We start from the raw sequence: 25,872 nt of genomic DNA on the forward strand, positions 1-25,872 counted from the left end.
GCATCCAGGATGCCTGGTCAGCAGGACCTTAAAATCTAGCAAAATGTATACTATTGCCATTAATGACCCCTTCATTGACCGCAACCACATGATCTACAAGTTCCAGGATGTTTCTACCAAACCAAGTTCCACAGTCAAGGCTGAGTACAGGAAAGTTTAAGACCATCTCTTATCAAATGGGGTGATATTTGTACTAATTATGTAGTGGAATCTATTGGTATCTTCACCACCATGGAGATAGCTAGGGCTCGCTTTAACAGTGGAGCCAAAGTATCATCTCCGTCCTCTGCATTCTTGTGATGGACATGACCATGAGAAGTCTGAAAATTTATTCAAAATATCAGCAATGCCCCCTGCACCACCAAGTGCTTAGATCCAGACCTCTACCCCTTTCCGTGGCAACTTCAGCACCATGGAGAGACTCATGACCACAGTCCAAGTCATCCCTGTGATGAAAAGATTGTGGGTGGTACCTCAGGAAAACTGCAGTATCATGGCTAGGGGGATTTTCAGAATACCATCCCTGCATTCACTAGGATGTAGAAGAGGTCATGCCTGAGCTGAATGGGACACTCACTGGAATGGCCTTCCCTGTTCCTACCTGTGGTGTGTACGTTGCAAATGTGACTAGTTGCCTAGAGAAAGCTGCCTGATACAAGGACATCAATGAAATGACATAAAAGGTGCCACAGGGTCCCCAGTGGTCATCCTGGGATACACTGAGAATCAGGTTGTCTCGTATAACCCTAACAGGGACACTTGGTCCTTTACCCTTGGTGATGGTAGCTTTCCCCTCAATGAACTCTGCCAAGCTCACTTATTCCTAAGACAATGAATTTGGATCCACTCTATAATCGTAGACCTCATGTTCAATATAGCCTTGTGGTGGTTTGAATATGCTTGGTCAAGGGAGTAGCACTATTAGGAGGTGTGGCCTAATTGGAGTAGGTGTAACCTTGTTGGAGGACATGTGTCACTGTGGGGGTGGGATTTGAGACCTTCCTCCTAGCTGCTGAGGACAGTCTGATCCTGGCTTCATTTGGATGAAAATGTAGAACTCTGACCTCCTCCTATGCCATGCCAGTCTAGACTCTGCCATGTTTCCTGCCTTGATGATTATAGACTGAACTTCTGAATCTGTAAGCTAGCCCCAATTAAATGTTGTCCTCATAAGAGTTGCCTTGGTCATGGTGTCTGTTCCCAATAGTAAAGTCCTAACTAAAACAAGCCTCCAAGGAGTACGGAGCCCTGGACCATCCACACCAACAAGAGCAAGGAAGACAGAGGCCTTCAGCAACTGGAAGGTTTCTGCTTCAACTTAGCTCCAACACACCGAGCATCTGCCCTCAGAGTATCCATCCCAGACCCGCAAGGAGGAGTGGAGGATTTTAAGACCCCTATTCTCTCACATACCCTCAATAAAGTTCACTGTACTTCACCAAAAGAATTGAAACACTGAATTCTAACAGGATAATATACAATAACACTAATCTACAGTAATATAATCTATAAAAATAAAGGAGGAAGAAGAAAAGCAAGAAAGCAACATGAAGTTGGGAAGGGACATGTTGAAGGAGATGGGATCCAAGAAGAGTTGGAAGGGCGAATTGTGGGTGGATATAATCATATTTCATTACAAATGTGTATGACATTTTCAGATAATAAAAACTTATAACAAGTTCTAAAAATAAATGTGTTTTCTTATTCAGAGTTCTGTCCATGAAGTTCTCTCTGCCATTACTGTTATCATTGTAGAGCAGACATTATAATACCTAGCCCACAGTGAAATTGCATTTTTAGAAACAATTCCACTCCAACTAGAGAATTAAAGTTCTCTCAATGTATCTGAGACAGAGTATCCTGACTCTGGGCACAGATTTCATAGCACTGACCCAGCACTGGCAGAACTATCTCCATCATTTTCATCATTGTAAGCACAAGACCCCATCAGAATGCTAACTCTGACTGAGAGATGTTTACACGTTGAATAAAACCTCAGTAATTGAGAACATCGTTTAATACTATGCTTAGTATCCACCTCCTCCAACCTTGCTGTTGTCATGCGTGTGCGTGCACACACACACACACACACACACACACACACACACACACACACACAGAGGCTGGATTCCTTCCCACTGACATGAGAACGTATAAATGCTGAGCTTAGGGCCCTTCTCATATGAGGCTAGGAAGAGGGTCATCTATCTCACACTACTGAACCAGGGTGGAAAAAAGGAGACTGTGAAAGGAAAGATAACTACCTATGGAATTTTTCCCCAGCTCTAGTCCAGGAGAAGGATTTGTTAATATCAACTGAAATCTTTCATCTCCTTCTGGAATGTCATCATCCAGAATCACAACGTCCACATGCTTAAACCTTTCTCCATCAGCAAAATGAAGAATCTGGTCAAAAAAAAAAAAAGATAAATTAAAAAACCAAATACATAAATTCAGTGCAAGTGTTCATCAGATGTTCATAAAGCAGTCGTGCATACGCGATAACAGAGAGAATATGCTCTTTTACCGGCTGGGAGGGGCTCAGCTGTTAACTCACGTTTGCTGCTCTTTCAGAGGACCCTAGGTGGGTTCCCACAACCCTTGCCTTGTTTCCTATAAGCTCCTGAAGCTCTAGCTCCAGGGAATCTTAACTTTTGCATGCTCTCTTTTTGTTTAAACTTAAATTGAAAGTATTTCAAGTAAGTTACCGAGAAGAAAGCAAATGTTTGGTTACATAATAAATGTAATAAATGGGATGAAGACAAGAAAATTTTTAAAGATATTTCAAGGGCTTCAGGTACGTCCATACATTAAGCCAAAAAAAAAATTAGACTTTTTTCCCCAAGCACAGGAGACATTCTGGGAGAGTCTAATAATGAACATTTTTATACATTATCTGGCATTCTTCAGAATTAAATACTGCAAAAAAAAATACTAAATTGGGAGTGATATATAGAATACAATTAAAACTTAATTCAACCACCTATTACAGCAGAAAGAATTATATAATATAGAAATCTTCCTCTAGGTTTTCTCTATGGAGTATCTTACACAGTAGTTACTGAGATTAATTTTCCATAAAATATCTACATCAGTCTGATTCTCAAGGAACAGTGGTTGCAAATGGCCATCAGGGGTGATTTTCCTACCTGTGGAGTGCAAATGTAATCCAGCCCCATCTGAGCCTCTAGATTCTGGGCATACATAAATAAGGACACCTGGCCAAGGGCCACTCGGCTCCTCTGCGCTACCAGTGTTACAATGCCATGGGTTTCATTCACTTCATATCTGGAAGAACAGAATAGACTTGGTTTTCTCTCATAACTTCTGTGTGGTAATTGTGAAGAATGTGAAATTAAAAAAGGAGCCTACACATCTTGGGTTTACCTGCTACGTTGCCATTCAATCACACCTTGGGCACCATCATTGGCATCTATGATAATCTGTGCAGTCAAGCCTTCTGAATCTGATAAAACAGAGGTATACTGAATGAATATAACTTAATATAAAATTCATCAAAACTGTATTTAAAGTCACTGTATGCCATGGAATTTGAAGCCTGCATTATATAAATTTTTATGTGTAGGTATTACACATAGTGAAAATATGTTTAAGAAAATAAAAACAATACTGGTAACATTAGAAGAGAAATATCTTTATTACCAAGAGTTATTGGTGTATAACTATTCAACTAAGAACAGTGTGACATTATAAGCTACAAATGTTATAGCTTCATTTTGAACAAAATTAAGCAACATTTACATCTCCATTCTATTTCAGGATGGGCGAAAATGGTACTGTTGGGGAAAGCAGAAAGGACAAGAGAAAGAAAAATAAAGTGGAAAGAGAAAGGTAGACGGTCACTGAAAAACCATACATGTAACAAGTGACACAGAGGGAGTATTAATACAAACTAGGGAAAGGGTTTGATAAAGCAGAAATAAAAATATAGTGGTCTGCTCTGTATGCATTTTTGTCAGTATGCTACAAATAGTTGTTCTTCTGTATTGAAACATTACTTCTCTTCCTGGTGTGTGTGTGTGTGTGTGTGTGTGTGTGTGTGTGTGTGTGTGTGTGCTCATGCGCGTGTGCACATGTGCATGTGCATGTGTGTTTCAATACTTTACCCTTTAGTTAAGGACAACTATCATAGCTATTTAGTGAGGAAAGGAATAAGAAGGCCAATTCTCTTAAGACTGAAGGGGACTATACCATTCAGGAGATGGAATAAAATCAGGATTTGTACCCAATGGACTACAGGCTTATAGCCAAACAGCCTAAAAACCACAACACACTACTAAAACTTAATATAAGTAACACTTATGGATCCCACAGGCCTTATTTGTGAATATGTATGTATAAATATACATATACATATATATTCATGCAGTAAAAATTAATGAATAAAGAAGCCATGAATTTGAAGGAGAGCAGGGGTAGATATGACAGGGTTTGGATAGAGAAAAAGGAAGGGAGAAATGTCTTAACTAAATTACGATCTCAAAAATTAAAAAAAAAATTTTGAAATAAAAGGGAAATCACAGATTATTAAAACTAAACTTTTAGTTTTTTATAAAGGACCCAGCACTTTCATGTTCTGGTTGAAATTTGGGGCATATTCCTAAGCTCCTCATAGTCTACACTGCCTCGTTTATAAAATGGAGGGATGTAAGAAATGACAGAACTAATACATACAACAATTCAAATTAGAGGACCAGAGCAGAAAGAGCTCCATTTGAACAGCACTGAGTGGACTAACCCCCTCCATCCTGCACACAAGGGACCAACTCCCCTCTGTCCCACAGCCCTTCAGCCCACGGCCAGAGAAGCAGGACAGGCTGATCTCAAGCTTCTCACTATGACCTGGCACGCCTCACACACTTCCCAGCTATAATACTCAGACTATATCTACTGAAGAGTCTAAATAAGTTTCTACCAAGTTCAAGTTTTACCTTTCAGTCTGTAATGAATTAAGTTTTCTAAAAGCATGGAAAGAAAAAGATCAACAGTCAGAATAGAAGCAAGCAACAGAATTCACAAAATAAGCATTAAACTTAAAAAGAAAATGGTTGGCTTATGAAGGTAGCTATTTACATTTTAAAAGAAAATGAAGAAAAAAAACATTTGAAAAAAAGTAATACTTCCTGGCAAGTTGCATATCTGGCTACAACATAGTTGTAAAATTCAAAAAGCACCAGAGTAATTATTGCCTTTACACGGCTTATGACGTTGCAAAGATAGTCTCTAACTAGAATAAGTCTGAATGCTCATCACATCTCACACCAGGCTGAAATTAGCAAACAGAACAAGGAATGGTGTTCCGTTCCTATAATGCTTCACTCTGATGAAAACAATGAAGTTCTTTCAAATTAGCAAAAAAGGTTCACAAACAAGAGCCCCATACCTAGTCTGGGAGGAGATGAAGTCAGAGGAGCCATAATGAGATCAACATGAGTTAAATTCACCAAGAAATATTCTTTTAGCTCTGGTATATCATCCTGCAAAAATTAAAATCATTAAAAAGGCTTTAATTATGCTTAAAGGAAATATTCCTCATAAACTATTCTTTAAGTTATATTACAAATGCATATGCATAGAGAGTAAAAACACAGTAGAAAACATAAACATGTAGTAAAATTATTAAAATTAGAAAATACAAATATAACAGTGTCAAGCTTATATGAGGAATGTATTAGGTGGAACACTATGAAAGCACTTCAAAATTATAACATTTTAAGGACAGTTTATAAGCAAAGTAACTATCTAAGTATATGAATCTAATTATTTCAAAGTTCTAAAAATGGTCAGTTTCCCTGACATCTGCTGTATGGAAAGAGGAACAGGAAGGTTGAGGACAACCTCTAGGAGTTTAAAGTGATTCGTTTATATTCCAAAGCCTCAAATCTACTATGTTCGTTTTGGAGAAATAGTGACCACAAAGGCACAGTTTGCCGGTAATAATTAACAATAGTGTATGAGGACTATCCAGTTTCAAAAAATTCTTTGAAGATGGTAGTGATTATTATTAATCAGTACCAACAATTAACAGCACAAACAAAGAAGGTACCCTAACACAGGAGTAGTAAAACCTGTGTCAGGAGTGACTACAAGTTGTGAATACTTACAAAGTTTACACCGTGTGTGTGTGTGTGTGTGTGTGTGTGTGTGTGTGTGTGTGTAGTATGTGCACATATATATGAGTGTGTGTGCATATGCATATATATGCACATATATATGCCTAAAATATCAGTACACACATACCAACATGGTTTTCATCTTATCTGAGACATGTTTCTCTGTGAGGAAAAGAAGTTTAAAATTGGTGTCTAGACAGGCAACAGTGTCAACAAAGATGAGCAACAGCCCTCCCTTCCCACAGCCCACAGTGGCTTGCTTGTGCATGTCAGGCCTGCTGTGTTCTAAGTAGCCCTGATCAGAACACAAGCCTTCAAAACAACAAAACAGAAAAGGCAGTGCATGGAAAACCCACGCTGACAGAAGTAGACTTGGAGGAGGTAGGGTGGGGTATCCATTGTACTTTCAAAGCTCACTTAACTAGAAAGTATGGGTGTGTCTGTGTGTCTGTGTGTATGTGTGTGTGTGTGTGTGTGTGTGTGTAGTATAGCGTATGTATATGTGTGAATTTGTGTGTATGTAGTGTCATGTATGTGTGTGAATATACAGGATTGTGAGAGTGTGTGTGCCTGTGTTTGTGTGTGTGTGCCTGTGTTTTTATGTGTGTGTGTGCCTGTGCTGTGTGTATGTGTCTGTAGTGTCATATGTGTGTGTAGAGTATAGTATATGTATGTATATGTGTGTGTAGTATAGTGCATATGTGTTTGTGTGTGTGTGGTGTAGGGTATTTACTAGTGTCCAATTCGTTACATTAACAGATCAGGCATTTATCATGATTGTGTAGACATTTCTTTTTCAGGTCCTGTTATACACTGATGTGATAGCACCTTTTGTTTTTGAATCTGGAGTTCTCATGTTGCGATGGGCCCCAGTGCAGTGGCAATAACACCCTCATAGGGCATAGAGCTTAAATTACTAGTAATTTTATAAAACTACAAGAAGCCTTCAACAGAATAAAAGTATAAAATTGAACTATCAGATACGAAATAACAGAAATGTATTTTTAAATATATAGCCATTCCCACCACTTCTATACTCCCCACTGTCTTTACCTTTCTCGTCACTGTACTCTTCCCAGAAGCTCCCAGAAGCACATTTACATAGTGGAACCACAAAGTCCCCAAACACAACATGTCATGGTGCAAAAACTCATTTAAGGTGCAATGTCAGTCACTGCTGATTACATTAAGTTGGACCATAACCTTGTTTTCTAAATCAGCCTCTAGAGAGTTTCCAGTCCCTAATTTAACTAATCTGACCCACCAAGATTACGATCCACAGGAACCTGCGGGTCTGGTGAATCCTTGGGCATTATCAAATTGCTCCCTTGGAACCATGTAGCCAGAGCCACTTTATAGAGACGTGTCCTAAGGAAATTATCTCTCACACAATGTTTCTATAATAAAATACACAACAGCAGGCTGGCAGATCTAAACAAAAATGGAAACTCCTCGGTGGTTCGAAATTAAAGAAAAAAAAAAAAAATCAAGGAAAGCCATAACCTGATCTAGTGCCACCAGCAGAGGAGATCAACCAAATAGACTCTTAAAATCTCTAAACACTGTAGAGCTCTCAAGTTTTGAAGAAAATTTACAAATATTGAAGATAATGATATTTAGTATATAGACAAGCAAAAAGTTTTATATAGTCTTAGTCACCATGAAAACAGCTACTTTTAAATACAAAGTTGTTAGGAATCTCTAAGTCCATTTTCTAGTTTATGTTATACGTAAATCACCCTATCAGTCTCTACTCTCTGTGTGATCACTGGGTTGGATATAAGATCGTGGACATAAATCAGCATTTACCTCGAGGACAGTGATACTGATGGCTGCCGTTGTTTCCCCTTCCTCTAAAACCAGAAAGCCCACCACAGGGACGAAGTCAGCCTCTGGCTCTGCTGGGTTTCCTTCGGTGTCGTTTTTCAGGCTTACTATTCCAGGAACAGTGGCATATGTGACATTGATGGCTCCTAGGGCAATTCGTGTTTTAAAAGAACAATGATTAGCCACACGTTTAAAACTGTCTCCCTATGAAGTCCTTCCTGTTATTTCCAGTCCCGTCACGGGTCCTGATGCTGTGGCCTTTCACATGGCCCAGCACGGTGATGTCCACTGTTAGGAAGATGCAGATCCCTGCCTCCGGACTTGCAGTTTGGCTCTGGGACTTGTTTTAGTACAGGGTGAAAGCAGTGATGTAGTACTTTCAAGCCTATGCCCAAGGGCCTGGTATACTTTCATTTTCCTTATTGCGTCTTTACTTGTCTCAAAAGGATAAGGAGAAACATGAAGAAAACCCCCATCACTGAGCCTAGTCTAGTGACCCCCACTGCAGCCTACTACTGCTCTGAGACTGAAAGGCTGCATGGTACACAGCCTTTCTGTGAAAACAGATAATTTCTTTAACTTTTTTTAAAAAAATAAAGAAGTTACAAAGTACTGTGCTAAATACCATTTTCCTTTGAGGATTTATATTACCAATGGCTTCACTCACAAAAATAGATTCTTAAAATTACAAACAGAATTTCAAAGGCCCTTGCCTAGAAACCCCATTTTAGTACCTACTCCAGAGGAACACAAACCTAGAGATCCGAACTCTCTGTTGACGAAGAGCTGAATTGTTACATTAGCTTCCTGGAGCACAACAAATCTTGAGGAGAGAGCAAAGTTTAAAACGCCATGTGGCTCATCGCTGGCTTCGACTGTCAGCACAGCTGCATATCCCTGGGCATCAAGCAGAGCAACTCCTGCTGGTAAGACTCCTAAAAATAATCAGGGCGCCCATCAGGAACTCAGATGGCATCTCTTCAGCAACTTCAACATTCTTAAAGCACTTCCATGTTGATGGAGCACCTGAAAACCAGCCAGCTGTCCTGCCCCTCCCAGAAATGCTCAGGCTGACAAGCAGTCTGCATCTCACTGTCCCTCCACATAGCAACGTGAGGATTCTTCTATGTGGCTGGTAGTATCACTACTGACTATATTGATTGTGTGAATTATAGAATTAATAGACAGGAAATAGCCCACCCCAAGCAATTTGTTCAAAAAAACGAACAAATTTATCTCTAAACAGTAATTGGTTCAAACATCTAAATTGGTTTTCTAACATAAAAAAAAATTATCTTTAGAAATGTGTTTTATAGACAAATGACTATCTAATATATGAAGTACATGTCACCCAGCCTGGGCTACATAGCAGGACCTTGTGTGTGTGTGTGTGTGTGTGTGTGTGTGTGTGTGTGTACTGTGACAGTGCACATGTGAACATCCGTAGAAAACCTTGAGTGTAGATTCCCTCCTTCTTCCTTATTTGTGACAGGGTCTTCTGTTGTTTGCACTCTGGCTGCCACACTTGCTGGCTGCACCTCCCGTGGGGTATCGGGGTGCTTGGAATTACAGATATGTACAGCCACGTGCAGCTCTGGATTGGCTATCTGCACTAGGGTCTTCAGAGTTTCACAGCACGCACTTTCCTACTGAGCCGTCTTCCCCGCCCTATGGTGCAAAGCTTCTAGAGTACTTTTCTACAGGCCATACGGACCAGTGTTCACACGCCAGCCTAGGAGCTTTTTCAATCTAATATTTCTATGGGGTATTTAATATTTAAAGTAACATATTATCAAAGAAAGGAGTTCAGTTTGTAGTTCTGGATGGTCTGGCACTTATGATGTGAGCCCAACCTCACAATCCTCCTGCCTCAGCATCCTGAGCACAGAGATCCCAGATGTACAGCACCATGCTGGCTGCAGTGTAACTTTCTTTTAGTTTGCATATATCTACTTTCTTAGATACAGTGATAGAAACTAGCTCATTTTATTTCTTGTGTAAAATGAAAATACCAAAGAAAAGTTCAAAAGGAAAGTCTAAATTACCTTGCGTCTTGACATCATACAGAACAACCTGGTATACTTCTTTCTCCTCAGGAATATTGTCATCCAACAAATGTACAAATATTGTTTTATTCAACGTACCCTATGACAAACCAGGAGAAATACCATACATGTATTGTTACCACACACAGTCCATACACTGCTTTCATTGGCCTATACTTAGAGTGTGCAGTCAAACATAGCTTTATTTGGATCAACATTGTCTTAGAGATTAATTAACAGAAACCATTGACTTGAGATACCAGGTTGAAAGTACTAACTCGACATTTTGACTGCTGAATCAATCAATTTAAATCTTAGCCAGGGAGTGGTGTATCTGAGAAAGCAGTAACACAAAGATATCTCTGTATGAGTGATGGAAGAAAAAAGTAAGAAGAGAGGACACTGATGGCACGGGGTTCCAGTTATTAGATGCTCAACCTAGTACTGGAAGCGACAGCAGCTAGGCTTCGGCTCCATATCAAAGCAGGAGAAATGAAGACAAAAGTTAAATACACCAGCAAAGAGCACGGACCAGGCAAACATACAGTGAAGAGAAAGATAATCAATACAATGTGGTGGTGGTCATTTTCTACCCAGTCTTCCTCAAGATGCTGCATTGTCTCTGGAAAACATATGGCAAAGTTTTGCTCACGGTGTTACCTCAGAGAAGAAGAGTTGGCCCGTAGAGTTAGCAAAATTGACTTCTAGATTTTGTCCAAGAACTTTCCAGTTGACAGTGACATTCCCTCGACCTGGGGGTGTTCTTATCACATGGAACTGCAGCATTTCTCCTGCAAAGGAGGGAACACAAATAACAAGCACTTAACGGGAATGTACTTCGTATTCAAAGTTAGCAAAACCCAACCTCAAGCATGCCTCTGTTCTGGGTCCTATTCCAAGAACATAACGGAGCTCTATGTTATGTTGTAAATTTTCTAGCGTGTGAATACACATGCTTGCCATTCATTAGTACAGAGGTCCTACTTCCAACTACTTGCTGTGGGTAGACCTTCAGGAATTACAAGATGCAGGAATTACAAAAGACTCTCATGAGGAGGAAGCAGCAGGAAAGTAGGAAGGAAACGTGTCAATCACAACACACACAGGGGTTCTGTAACTTTACAGCCAGTTCCACCCTAGCAGCAGTGACCTATGTAGCCACAGGTTCTTTGTCTTGATGATAGGACCAGATATAGGACCATTATCACAGCAAAGTTGAAACTACCATAAACTTCCATATCTTGTCACAGACCAACAGCAGAAACTTTAGGCTGAACTTGGACTAAACTTGGTACCCACACTCTGGGTGGCTAAGTTACTTAGTCATTGTAGACACTTGCTTCTGCCCCCATCTCTCCCTTCATTCTGCCTAGCTGCCGGTTTTGACTGATGGCTTTCTCCCTTTGGCATCTATTTGTGGTTTTGCTCCTGGGTTTCTTCTGCCCTTTCTCCTGTCACAAAACCTTTCTTTCCAGCACCTTAGCCTGCTGCTCCACATGGCTCCATCCTGACAATTTGCTTTTCCTCTCAGTCTAAGACATCCATGAAAATCCAACTTCCATTCTAATTAGAGGTAGAGCAAGGTTCTCTTTCTGATTTCCTTCTTTCAAATTGGCAGCACTACTTAGATTTTTTAATCCTGCATTTAAATCGCTTCAAATGTTTACAGCTTTCTACACTGTCATGTTCTGCAGAGGATAAAACAGTTTTTGCAGAGGACTCCCTTTCTTCCCTCTTCCCCCAGCACAGACTTTGGATTCCAGTACTGTGGAAGTTCCTCTGTTGACCTCAGCACTGTCTCTTTATTTCAGAGTGTGTGATATCCGACACTAGACATCACACAGAGATGATGCTAAAATACAGAAATGATGGGAGTGGACCCAGCACACAGGTTTGTCAGCATTATTAAGGAGTCCTGGGATGGTGTTTTAATTTACATTACAAATAGCTTTTGATAGCAAGTTGTCTTTACCATAGGCTCATGACAATTTCTCAGTTACTTTTATTCATTATTGAATTGACAAGATGCAAATCTAAACCATTAACAAAAGCAAGGAGTGTCAGCAAAGGACTCACACGTCTAGATAAGTTTAGCAAATGTGTAAGTTGGAAGCATGCAGCAAGGAGACAGAAGGTGCCCACTGACTACCATGCGTCAAGTTTCCAGCACAGCCACTAACCAGATCCTTGGCCCTGTCCTGTCATTTAACCCATGTGTGTGAGCTTTGTGCTCTCCTCTGAAAGATCTTTATATATGGCCATACCATTTTCATCTCTTAAGTCCTTAGCATAGAATTATTTTAATACAGGATTCAAACTATGTGGTGAAGGACATTCTGTAATGTTTCATTAATTTCAAAACAGGTTTTTCTTTTCAAAGATACCATCATTGTAATATTTGAATCAAACAAAACAGCCTTTTTCTGAGACAGAATACTAAAGATGCAGGGAAATTGTAGTGTCTAAAACAAACACTGTATCAGGCCTTCTAACATAGCACACTGTTCATAAAACATCGTAAACTACAAAGCTCAGGCTAAAATACTCACCATTATGAATATTTTCACTGATATTCAATATTTTACTGTGCAATAACAAATTACACATTCTACACTTTCCAAAAACTGTACTAAGCACTTCGAATTTACAGCTCACTTTCCAAAGACCTCTATGACATACGGACTGTGTTGTGATCTAGCAGAGGAGAAACCCAAGCATTCCAACACAGAGGCACCCAGCACCCCTAGCAGTGGGAATGGCATCTGTGAGCTAGATCACAGTCTCTGTGAGGCTCATACATCTAAGCAATGCATACCAGAAGACTTCTTCTATAGACTGCTATGCAGCTCAAAACCACAGCTCAATAAGAAAGGAAAGAAAAAACCAGATGATTCAGAACATGAGACAAAGAATCACATCTGTGCAAATAAGAAAGAATGTGTTCAATTAAACAGAACCCACCTTCGTGGCCTATGACAGATCTGGAAGCTGTCTGAAAGCTGACAATTCCTGCCACATTGTCATTTGCCAAGATGTTGACTGTCACGGTGTCTGAGCTGGGCAGGATTCTGCTTCCACCCTCGGTGGCCACCAGACGGACAAGGACACTTTCATCGTCCTCTGGCTCAGAGTCATCCAAAATGTTTAAAATGGCCGTCTTTTTGGTTTCACCTAGAAAAGGTTAAAGGAATTAAAAGTTAAATTAGTGAAATACCAACCTGAAAATCCAAAAGAAAAATTAATTTTAAAAGGGAAGTAAAAATGTGTCCATTATAACAGTTCAGTGCTGTGAGCAACAGTGTCACCGCCACATCAAACTGTTGCATGTTACTTGCTTTCTTAAAATCAAAGTGCTATAAAAGCCTCAGTGTGGGCAGACTATGGAAAGGACGTTGAACAGTAGAAAGTCAGGGGGGACGACTATTTCAAAGAATCATGGTTTACTCCCAGGTCTTTGTCAAAAGCAATGCTCGACCTAGGAAGGAGCATTGAAGTCCTGTTTACGGGGAGGTCCCGTAAGGCAAGTGTAATCTCATTCCTGTTGTGCCGTTTCTGTGAATAGTCTTGGTCATCCCTACATCTCCCTCACACATGTGGCATATGTGGAACAGTGGTCAAAGGGCACAGAGGAACAGCACGTTCTAGCTGAGTGAGACAGCAGCACGAGAACTGTTGGTTTGGGGAGGATGGTTGAGGAGGCAGCATCCTAAACAAGTTTCCAGGACGTGTTGCAAGAAAAAAATGGAGACAACAGAGGACCACCGTGGGAGAAGAGGGACAGTATCTGACACAGTGCTCCTTTAGTAAAGAGAGCCGGGGAACATCCTGCAACATGCCCACCCTCTTCAGTTCGCCTGAGAGGGATCCTGTGTAGTTCCCATCCCTGTTGTAAAAGGAAGATGGAAAAGAAGGGAACATGGTGATCGGGGCCAAGACTGCCTCAAGACAGTGTGGTTACCTTCTCTCCCCGCTTATGGTTCTGGGCATTGAACCAGGAGCCTTGATTTGAAACTGCATATTATCTAATAATCTAAGTTAGCTACAAAATAAAGTCCATTTTGTGTGAAGCTAAAGTTATAATTCAATATGATAATGTATATAAGGAAGCTGCTTTATCTGATATGGTCCTCCTTTATATTTATCTAAGCCATGATAAATTTACCTATAACTTTTATCTCTTGTTTTATAATTTTATCCCCTATCTTGTTACACTTTTGTTACTCACTTTCAAATAGAAGAAGATGTGACCAATCCGCAGCCACCTCCTGCTATCACCTGCTATCACCTGCTCAGGATTCAGCTTCCTTCCTACTCCCTATATGCAGAAATGATTTCTAGCATTTTATTTTATATTCATTTTATTTTCTGAGATGGTCTACCTTATGGAGCCAGCACGGCCTCAAACTCAGCATATAGCTGATGACAGTAAACTCCTGCCCTGTGGCTCCATCAGCTGAGTGCTAGAATTAGACGCAAATATTATCACCTTGGTTTCCATGGTGCTAGGGATTATATCCAGGGCTTTGTGAATGCTAGACAAGCATTGTACTGACCAAACTGCATTTCCAGCCACCTTTAAGACATTTAAAACTTGTATTCTTGAACACAATGTTTACTAGATATCTTTAAAGTCTGTTACATATATAGTTACTAGTTTCAAAAACATATGTGCATTAAAATATAAACAGATATAATGAATTGCTCTGAGACATAGAATTGTTAGTAATTAAAAACTTTTATCCAGTGTATATTAAGGTTCTTATAAATATGTGAAACTTTTTCAATCAGGAGTAAAAAAAAATAACTATGGTATTTCGTGACTGTTCAATTCAGCATTTAAAAAATACAAGTAAAATTACCTTTTCTATACCAAGTTAAACTATGAACTTTCCCAATTTTAAATATCATATCCAGCTAGTGCTAAGACTGAGTATGTGAGGATAATCTTCATTAGACTCTCTTGGCTGTGTTCATACATCACTTATGAAAAATTCCGTGGCATTCTTCTACAAGTTTAAGAATACTGCCACATGGGCTGGAGAGATGGCTCAGCAGTTAAGAACACTGACTGCTCTTCCAAAGATCCTGAGTTCAAATCCCAGCAACCACATAGTGGCTCACAACCATCTGTAATGAGATTGGATGCCCTCTTCTGGGGTGTCTAAAGACAGCTACAGTGTACTTACATACACTAAATAAATAAATAAATCTTTTAAAAAAAATACTGCCACAGCAAATTAATCTATGGCAAAGATCATTTTAAAATAAATACAACTGTCAAACTTCAGGCTACCTTTACTTAAAAATTTTCATTGACGTTCTATCCTATTTTATTTAATACATTTGAAAACTTTATATTCTCATGTCGCATTGCTTCTTCAACACTTTTGTTTGTGGATCCATAGCTCATTCCTGTAACTTTCCTTATGAAATAAGAACCTGTCTTGTTATTGCTTCTGACATATGAATGTCACAGTCATCATGCTTAAAGGCATAAAATTTTGATGTCCCCTATATGTCTCTTTTAAAAAAACTAAAAGAATATACATATGCAGGTCATATGAGCCTATATCTGTTAGTACAGCTATTTATAAGCTGAATCACTATTGTTTCCAAAAGCACATTGTGTCTTTCTACAAATAAGAATATGCAGGTAGATAAAGTATTTATGAACATCAGCATAATATTGACTCTGATACCTTTAGCAAGAAATGCTGAAATCCATCTACAGCATGACTTACCTTCTGCAAAAGTAAGAATGTCTCCGGCACCTATAAAATCTAAACCTTCAGTAGCTGTTCCACCAACAATGCGCCATTCAACCATCACCTGCCCCAGGCTGCCTCCTGTCCTGTGGATAACCAGTTCCACTGAGGTTTGTGGCTGTTCCTGCACTTCCACACATAAGCCATCTTCCGAGGTATTTGGACTAACACTGTAGATCATGAATACTCCAAAGGCATCGCCATTCAGTCCTATGACCACAGCAGAAGAATTCGGATGTCCTATGGTTGGCTGGTTTTTAAAACTGTCTGAGATGTTCATAAGGTGAACTTCAAAGAGAGAAATTAGGAAACTTTCATCCATCTCGGGAACATCATCAGGAAGTACAGAAACAGTAAGATTTGCAAACTCATCACCTTCTAGCATCACAGCCCACTGCCTTGTCACAGGCTCATAGTCACTACCAGCAACTGCCTGGCCACTAAAAAGAGAGGCCACCCTAGTCATGTTCTTCTTGTAGGTTTGGAAGTCTGAGCTGTTCACAGTTAAGCTGACCCATGAAGTCATCCAGAAGCACTGAGGACGGTCGGCACCACTGACAACTGAAAACGCTGAGCAGGCATGTTCCTTGAGACACAAAGTGGCACAGGTATACTGTGTCTCCTCCACTGCAGACATGTTCACCCAAGTTCTCCAGAGTGGGTCGGGCATCTCTTGAGTTGGTGACTCATAGTAGGATAATACATCCTCACCTTCCTCAACTGCAAGAGCCACTACATCAATATCAGAAGTACTGTAGACTAACAGCAGGCGACCAAAGTGTCCTCCGCTGGAATGTGTAGGGACAGTAGGAAAGCAGGTTAAGCACTCAGACAAATCTGGCAACTGCACACAGAGAACAACACTGACTGTGGTTTTGAGAAGCATTTTTTAGAGTATTTTAAACACCAGTACTAACACAACCTTATTTCTTAATTATGTTTATCTTTCAACATTTCATTTTCTGGCACCAGCTATGCTGCCTAGTTTTCAAGGCTTACTTTTTTACTCATGCTATGAAAATATTTTGCAAGGTAGGCAAGCTGTATCCACTTCAGAGTTCCTAGACCTGATTACAAAACTTTAACTATAGATTTCACTGGAAAAAAAATAACTATGACAGTAAAATGAATACATTTAGAGAAATGTAACTATTTTGCTGCAGGTCCCTCAACCCTCTCTGTTCTGTTTCTAAAGGAGGCCACTGAACACTGTGTTCCCTACAAAAGAAATGCGAGAAAAACAGAACCTAAAATTCCCCCTTCATACATCTGAGCTTAAAAGCATGCTGTATTCAAGCTCTAATTAGAGCATATTACATAGGAAACCAATAGATTTTGGTAGCTAGAAAGCACCAAGAGGCCATCTTGATTTCACTAATAAACATGATTGCCTTTCTATCACTATACAATCTAGCTAATGCATTTTAAGCTCATAAGCTGTGGAGTAAGTTACAACAGCTGACAGCATAGAGTAGGATCCCTCTCCAGCCCACACGGCTACAGACGCAGCAAACATCTCACGTACCTTCTCCTGACAGTTATGTTAGCATAGGAACTTCTCTCCAGAGGCTCTTGGACACGATAAATGGACTGAACAAAGGCTACTGAGCCATAAGGGTTATCATTGGCAGGTATAACAATATTCACTACTCGATCTAACCCAATTGTACCTCCGCCAGAGGCAGCAGCTAGTTGCACCTGGACAACCTAAAAACATAGCGAAAACTTCCTTAACAGCATCCCAGTTCTAAGATGAATGATGCAGGAAAATATCAAACACATCCACATAATAACAGATTATGATGAAATGCAAATGAGCCCAAAGAAACTGCCCATTGCACTCAGAAGTTAACATATAACAAAATAATAGATGATCAACTTTTAATAGAAGAGCACATATTTATCTTTTAATAGAAGAGTAATACATAAGAAACACAAGCTGTTCAAATCACTTAGTATTTAGTCACAAATATCAGTTTTCTAAATTTAAATTTTATTTTTAATTATTTTTAATTTAATTAAAGTAAGTTAATTTTAATAAGTAAGTATTAAAATTTTAAGTAGATTTAAAATTAAGGTAAATAAATTTTAAATTTAAATGAAAGACATAAATTTATGTTTATCATTGTAATAATACAACTTTCATATCTCAAGCTTTTCTTATTTAGGAGAGCTATTACGTATCCATTTAGGTGGTAAGTGAATCTGTTCTGGGTTTCCCCCAGACTATCTTAAACTGTAATTCTCAACAAAACTTTAAAGAATTATTGTATAATGCCACCTAAGTTCAGAAAGAATATATATTACATGTACTAATGCATGGTCAATATTTTTGAAATGAATAATTGCATAATTAGTGATTTAAATAAATGTTATAGATTTCATAGTCAATTAAATAAAATTATTATTAAAAGGAATATGAGATCTAAACAATAATACTTGAATTTCATAAAATTATTTATAGTAATTTAAGTGATTTGCCAACTTATTCTTATTTTCCATATTTCATTTTCATTACAAGAAATGCCAGGAAAATATACCTACTATGTTTGTTATAATAGTATAAAAATAATGGGAGGGTGAGTCTCTGGAAAATCAAAATCTACACTTAATTACAACTGGCTCATACTCAGAATGGGACAGAGATACAAGCCTGGATGATATGAAGCAACTGCTGCACGATTATGATATATAGGCATACATACATACAGAATCACTTAACAGAAGTGCTCTAGAACACACCATAAATGCACACACAAAAGCAATCTTAAACTGGTAAGCTGGCCTGTGCACCATGCATTTCTAGACTGTCCTCTTTCTGTGTGTTATAAAACAGCCTTCAGACTAGCAGCATTCCTAGACTGTTCTCTTTCTGTGTGTTATAAACAGCCTTCAGACTAGCATTCTGGGGGATCCCTGCAGACAGCATGTATCCATCATTCTCACAGCAACATGCTCACTCTAAAAGACAAGGCACAATTTACAATGTCATTCTATACTAGTCAGTCCTCTCACCTCTTCAATCTCCGGAACGTCGTCAGCCAGGACCTCTAACAACAAGGTTTGAATGGTTTCCCCAGGGGCAAAGGTCACATTACCTGAGACAACTCGCAGGTCGCCAGTAGCAAGCTGTCCATTAATGATGGCAACCCATTGAACAGTAACATTGCCGAGTGTCCCAGAATTTCGAATTATTGGCACGTTTACCCTCACTGAGTTAAACTCAGGTTCCTCTACAATAAATTTAGTATTCTGAAAACCTGAAGGGCAGACAGAACAGTTGCTTTTAGACACAAAGTGAAACTGTGACAAACTAAGACCAAGCTGGAGCCTCTGAGAAAAGAGATTCTCCTGCTAAGTACCCTAAGCAGTAGCTGTGACATAATGGACTGCCAATGTTTGCCTGCAATTTATAATTGTGATAAAAGCAGATTGTGAACATCTACAGGGGACAGGTTTGTGCCCAGCATGAGCTGAATGAATAAGCCCAGCAAGTGCTCTAGTGACTGCAGGGCCAGCCTGGGCTACAAAAGTAGTTGTTACCCTTAATTACAACTGGCTCATACTCAAAACAGGACAGAGATACAAGCCTGGATGATATGAAACAAATGCTGCATGATTATGACATATATGCACACATACTTGCTTCCTCACTGACATTATACAGGGGAAGGTTAAGCAACCCAAATGTGAGTGGAAATTGTGTTAATTAACTATTTAAAAGAATTATGTAAAAGTAAATGTTGGGCAAGCCCAACAGGACAGCCCAGTCTTCACAGGGACCATGCCACTGTCTCCCAAACCTCAGACAAAGAGTTTACATAACACATCTAGGAGCCAGTGTTGACACAAAAGCAAACAGTTTTTGAGTATCTCCATGTTAAAAGTATGATTTCTTTTTTTTTTTTTGAAGAAGTAGATTTTTTTTTATTATTAGATATTTTGTTTATTTACATGTCATATAATATCTCCTTTCCCAGGTTCTCCTCCAAAAAAAAAAGAAAAAAAGAAAATAAAATAAAATAAGAAAACAAAAACAAACCCTTGTTCCCTCCCCCCTCCCCCTGCTCACCACAGCACCCTCTCCTGTTTACTGGCCCTGGCATCCCCTACACTGGGGCATAGAACCTTCACAGGACCAAGGGCCTCTCCTCCCATTGATGACCGACTTGGCCATCCTCTGCTACATATGCAGCTGAAGCCATGAGTCCCCCCATATGTACTCTTTGGCTGGTGGTTTAGTCCCTGGGAGCTCTGAGGGTACTGGTCAGTTCATATTTTTCTTCGTCCTTCCCAGGAAACCATTAACTTATGCCAGGAATCTTATGTATAAGTAGTGATACCTCAAAAACAAAACAAAAACAAAAAAGAAAACCAAAAGAAACAAAAACTGCCTTTGTCAACTCAATCTTAAATAAAGCAAAGGTGATTTTTCTTTCTGTGACTTTCAGAGTAAGAGAGATAAACAAACAGTTACCAAACAGTCCATAGGGGTCATCAGAAGCCTCTATGGTAATGACCGCCTCTCTTAGAGGCCCCAGCGTGGCTCCGCCTGTCGTCTCATTCAGTAGCTGCACAAGAAAGGTTTCTTCCAGCTCAGGGTAGATGTCATTAATGATATATATTGGCACAGCTTTAGTGGTTTCCCCTTCCAGCAAGACCACGTCTGAGGACGCTATACTATAATCCTCACCTGCAAAGACACATGGACAACTGTGCAAGCTTACTTCAGAAGAAGCATCCCACACACCAGGGAAGTGATGCCCCGTACTTGGAGAAATCGTTTTGGAGGATGTTTAGCTATACTCGTTTGAAAAAGAAGCATTATTTCTCAAACTAAAGAAGTGTGTGTGTTTGATTACGGACAACTTCCTGTGTTCTCATGTTCACACACACCTAAAGATATGACATTCCTCTGAGATGTTCATAATGCATGCATAAACACACATAAAGAGAGACAGAGAGAAAACGATGACTCCAGTTTTTTTAAAAAAAACAAAAAAAGACAATGTGCACAGTGCTGTCAGAATAAAACATAGAATTGTAATCTCAGTGGGAAGACAAGCTGTACAGTCTTCCAGATGCCACAAGTGAGCATCCCCATCAACACAGCTGGAGAGGCCTCCTCACAAAGCTGGGTCAAGTGCAGCTGCTGCTGACCACCTTAGGGAGCAAGGGGGTGTTCCTTATAGGACCTAAAGCATCAGTTAATCCACACAATCTCTGCTCCTCTCCATGACTTCTCTTACCTGCTGCTGCGGTTATTGGCACAGCTTTAAACTTAACAGAAACATCTGCAAATGTTCCTCCTGTTCGAGTCACATTGATAATGGGTCCAACATGATTTTCTGCTACATGAACAGTCGATGCAGACAGCTGTACAGTTCCAAATGCATCATCATTGGCAACAATAATGAGGTGGGCCACAGTCTCCACCTTAGGCCCAAGGCGTGGAGAATGCGAGACTGAAAGACATAAGAAGAGGCAATACAGTTAACAGCCACCAAGAATCCAACAGACTTCTCATTCTCTCCCTTATTTATGTTTTTAAGAGTTTAAATATGTAGAGATGCCAATCTTAATCTAAGCATCGGAAATACAAAAATAAGGAAAATAGGAAATCTCTACTGTCTTTTAACATATAATCTAGGAATTCAAAACATTATCAAAGGAACAATTCTACTATAAGAATATTACAATAGGTATTAAAGATATTGATGATCTAAGTGTAATTAATCATCAAGTTGTATAATCAGATACTAAGAGCCTACAGAGTTACACTATCACAATTAGGTCACTGCGGTGCCATCGTTAAACAGAATTCCATCATCACAAAATTGAATAGGAAAGTCCTTGATCCCAGAACCTAGATCCAGCTGCAAACACTCTTTTCCTCTCTGTATGGTGCATGTGGGAGCTCGTTCCCTTGTCTTATTTGGATGCCTGCTATCCAGCCATCCTCTCTCCCTCCTCTTGCTTTTCCTTAGTAATAACCACTATACTGATCTCTTCTTTGGAACAAACTTTCTAAGTTTCCACATAACGTGCAGTGCTTATCTTTCATTCATAATATCTGCCAGTTCCATCTATTTTGTTGAAACCCAATTTCATTCTTTATGCAATTACTAATATGCACATGTCTTTGTTTCTATTCATCTGCTGATACATTTGACTTGAATATATGTGTTGGTTAGGGTTACAGTTGCTGTGATGAAACACCATGACCAAAAACAACTTGAGGAGGCTTATTTGGCCTACACACCCCTAGGCATAATCCATTCAAGGGAAGCCAAGGCAGGAACTCAAAGCAGGTGGGAACCGGGAAGCAGGAGCTGATGCAGAAGCCATGGAGGGGTGCTGCTTACTGGTTTGCACCTCATGGCTTGCTCATCCTGCTTTCTTATAGAGCCCAGGACCACCAGCCTAGGGATGGCACCAACCACAGTGAGCTGGGCCCTCCTCCATCTATCACTAATTAAGAAAATGCCTTACACCCAGATCTTATGGAGGCATCTTCACAACTGAGCTTCTCTGAGATGACTGGGGCTTGTGTCAACTTGACAGAAAACACAATATATTTGATATATTTGTATATATAATTAATATATTTGGATTGCATGTATACACACATATACACATTTCTACAGATAAGGACTTAATGTCACAAAGAAGTTAATGAAATAATCCATGATCATATATTAGTACCTGTCAGAGAGAACCAAGAAATAAACTATAAAACTTCACATGCCCCTTCACCATACAGTTCTCGGCAAGCCATGCGTAATGCCTGCAGTTATCCACACGTGGGTGCCCTCCTCTGAAAAGTCTGCTCATATGGCTACTGTTCAGAAAACTTGGTGACTACATTCAAAGTAGTGAAGGCTTAGCAGACCTTACACTAGCTTTTGTCTATTATAATCTGAGTCTGTTTATCCCTCTCCTCCCCAGCCCCCCTTAGCTTCACACCACTCTTCCCTTTAGCGTGCGTAACAGCTGTGCTCCGTATTGCTCCATAAATGGCACATGGACCACTTCTCCATCACAACAGCACAAAGGTTCTCCACACATGCCGTCTTACTAATGACTGCGCCATTACTGAATGCTTACAGCACAGCAGATGCTGAATCACTTTTACATCTATTATCACATGTAATCCCCTAATATACCCACATTATGAATAAAATGTATTTACATTTCTATTACTCCATAATTATATGAGGAAAACTGGGCTTTCGAAGATTACATCCAAAATTGTGTCATGTGTCATTATACATTGAAATGAGGTTACCTGACTTCGGCATGGGCAGATCCATGCCACTGTTACAGGCAGTCATCCTTTTGCTTTTATTTCAATCTCAGCAAGTTGTAAACTGGCTGAATAACAATATATGCTTTATAATTCTTACATTAAAAGACTAATTGATGAGTTCTACTTCAACTTCTTTGCTGTCACAACTGATCCTAAATCTATCTTTATAGAAGAGCAGAGATGTTTCATAAAAAAAAACCTGTTAACCTGGTCTTCATGTCAGCAGCCATAAATTGTCTTCTGTATCCCTGCCTATAATTAGTAAGGCTGTTGTCACCTTATATAGTCTACCCAGGTAAGATGAACAAACCTGCTGACAAGAGATCTTAACCCATATGGCAGCATATTATAGAATACAGATCTTCAAATCTTACATCCTATCCCTTGTAACTCCACAAATTCAGTTCTTCCAGGTGCACAGCCCTATCTCTTCACCTTATGCATATCTGTTCACTAGAAAATCTGTTAGAGGTGTACCAACATAAAGTGGCTCATGGTGATGCCACGAGAGCTATGTACGGGCTCTTTATAACTGACTGCAGAATAGTTCTGAGCAACAAAACAGCACTAGGGTCAGATCTATAATCATTACACACAAGTTTTTAAAATGTACTTTGAGGACATGAATACTTTTTAAAAGTAGGATTTCTAAAGAAAAATATATGCCTGATTTCCAGTTGTCTTAAAAAAAATTACTTATGAAGTATTGCAGTATTGCATTCAGAGATACTTGGAGCAAATGGTTAAGAATACTTGTTGCTCTTACAGAAGACCTGAATACAGGTCTAAGCATCCACAGTGGGCAGCTCACAACCAGCTGGAAGTCAAGTTCCAGGGGATGTGATGCCCTCTTCTGGCATCCTCAGGTACCCGCATGCATTTGGTATGCTTGCGGTCAGGCACACATGAGCAAATAAAATAAATGAAGAAAATTGTTTAAAGGTAGTTTTACTTACCTTTAATCTTACCTTCCTTATAGATTTTTCTGTTATATAAGACTTTGGGTTTTTCACTTCCATAGTCTTATCTCCAATGACAATAACACATTAATAGATACTTACTTGGGCGACTCTGTACTTTGTCTACTAAGGAAGAATTGAACAGTTCAATGAACACAGATTCTGACTGTTCTGGTTCATCATCATCCAGGATTGAAATAGTGATTGATGCCTCGGTCTGATTAGCCCTGAAAAGAGCCAATCCAGAGGCTGATATGTAATCTCCTCCTTGAGTGGCTCTAGCTAAATTAGGTGGGAAATATGGTGGTTTTTCCATATCATCTATGGTTGCATATGAGATTGCAACTTCTCCCATGAGGCCTTTCAACCTTATTATCGATAATGTGACATTCTGGTTTGCTTCTTCAACACTCATAGGTCTAGTTTTGTTAGGAAAAATGAACACCCCATAAGGATCGTCACTAGCCAAAATTGTCAATGTGGCATTTGTAAGAACTCCCAAGGAGCCACTGGACACATTGAGGATCCATACAGTGAGTGCCTTGTCGAGCTCTGGCTCTTCATCTGGTAATATTTCCACAGTGATGGAGGCAATCCTCTGCCCAATCTCAAATGTGATGTTGCCAGATGTGACGGCGAGATCCCCATCTGGGTCAGAGTCTACCTTCCATTGCAAAGTCACTGGAGACAGAGCTCCCTGAGTCCGTGTGACCTGTGGAAGAGTTAAGATTTAAAAAGAGAAACTGGCACACTGGCTTAAGAATTTAAGAAGATAATGATAGTGCAAGGGTAAATTCCAAGTTTTCGTTAACTTGTTTTTTATCTCTTATTTTAATTTTCTAAGTTTTTAAGACTATAAGACTATTGAAGGTAGAGGCCGTACACAACTTACCCCTGAGTTGACAGCATATAAAAAGTGACAACAGGTAGAAAATCAAAAACTAGTCATAAAATATTTATCTTCCAAGTAAACCATAGGTATTATTTTCTATGAACATATATAAGTGTGTGTGTGTATATATATATATGTGTGTGTGTGTGTGTGTGTACATATATATATATATGTGTGTACACACATATATATATATAAAAAATCAAACATGGATGGTAATTTATTATAGCACACATAAGAGATACTCTTTATACTTATGGAAAAAGAGGCATCCTCCACTGTAAAAAACAGAGCAGAGACAGTTTCCAGCAAAAGTTGTTTTCAATATATTTGACCCAAAGTACAACAAAGTGTAGTTAGAAGAAATGCTTTAATATATTAAAAACAAAACCTTAAACATGTTCTAAAGAAATCCTAATAATTATCCTAATAATCGTTTACTATATTTAAAATATCATTTCCAACTCAAAATAAAATGAGGCAATAATTTTATTAAAGGATCATCCTTTCTCAGAATTTTTAGTCCTAAGTAATTACTCTTTCTGAAGTTCGATTAATTTCACAGATTAGTCAATTATTTCAAAAGGATGAAATAAAATCTGTCATAAACGTACAGAAGGATGTATTAGTTTCAGCTTTCTTCATCGTTATGTGGAAACAAGGAAAGTGGGTGAGCTGTGGTCCCCATTAAGTCATTTATCAATATATCCGAGTTCCATTAGAACTTGGCAGGACAGGTGTATACACACACACACACACACACACACACACAACTAAATAGTATTTGTGCTATTTTTACTATTTACAAATATTTGGGATTTCCTTTTCTTCTGTATGAGGTGGCACAGGGCCTCATGCACATGCAAATTCACTTACAGATATTCATCAATCCCTTCCCTCTCAGAACTCACATCTCCTAACCACAGCTCTTTAAAAAAAAA

The 25,872-nt window shown here is 39.2% G+C and overlaps 1 protein-coding gene across 4 annotated transcripts in view; it reads right to left on the minus strand.

Moving 5' to 3' along the window:
• Adgrv1 (adhesion G protein-coupled receptor V1) overlaps positions 1-25,872 on the minus strand; it is a 543,529-nt gene that overhangs the window by 417,451 nt on the left and 100,206 nt on the right. For all 4 annotated transcript variants that reach the window (XM_031360570.1, XM_031360571.1, XM_031360569.1 and 1 more), the window contains 15 exons: positions 24,142-24,751; positions 21,021-21,236; positions 20,249-20,464; positions 18,787-19,031; positions 17,297-17,478; positions 15,748-16,559; positions 12,968-13,177; positions 10,667-10,797; positions 10,007-10,106; positions 8,717-8,896; positions 7,944-8,107; positions 5,405-5,498; positions 3,388-3,466; positions 3,150-3,288; positions 2,265-2,406 (listed from right to left, as the gene is read on the minus strand). In XM_031360570.1, coding sequence (XP_031216430.1) covers positions 2,265-2,406; positions 3,150-3,288; positions 3,388-3,466; positions 5,405-5,498; positions 7,944-8,107; positions 8,717-8,896; positions 10,007-10,106; positions 10,667-10,797; positions 12,968-13,177; positions 15,748-16,559; positions 17,297-17,478; positions 18,787-19,031; positions 20,249-20,464; positions 21,021-21,236; positions 24,142-24,751 — 3,520 coding nt within the window. The remainder of the gene's footprint in view (positions 1-2,264; positions 2,407-3,149; positions 3,289-3,387; positions 3,467-5,404; positions 5,499-7,943; positions 8,108-8,716; positions 8,897-10,006; positions 10,107-10,666; positions 10,798-12,967; positions 13,178-15,747; positions 16,560-17,296; positions 17,479-18,786; positions 19,032-20,248; positions 20,465-21,020; positions 21,237-24,141; positions 24,752-25,872) is intronic.

The sequence above is a fragment of the Mastomys coucha genome, unplaced genomic scaffold, assembly GCF_008632895.1.
Source record: "Mastomys coucha isolate ucsf_1 unplaced genomic scaffold, UCSF_Mcou_1 pScaffold8, whole genome shotgun sequence".
Taxonomy (NCBI): Eukaryota; Metazoa; Chordata; class Mammalia; order Rodentia; family Muridae; genus Mastomys; species Mastomys coucha.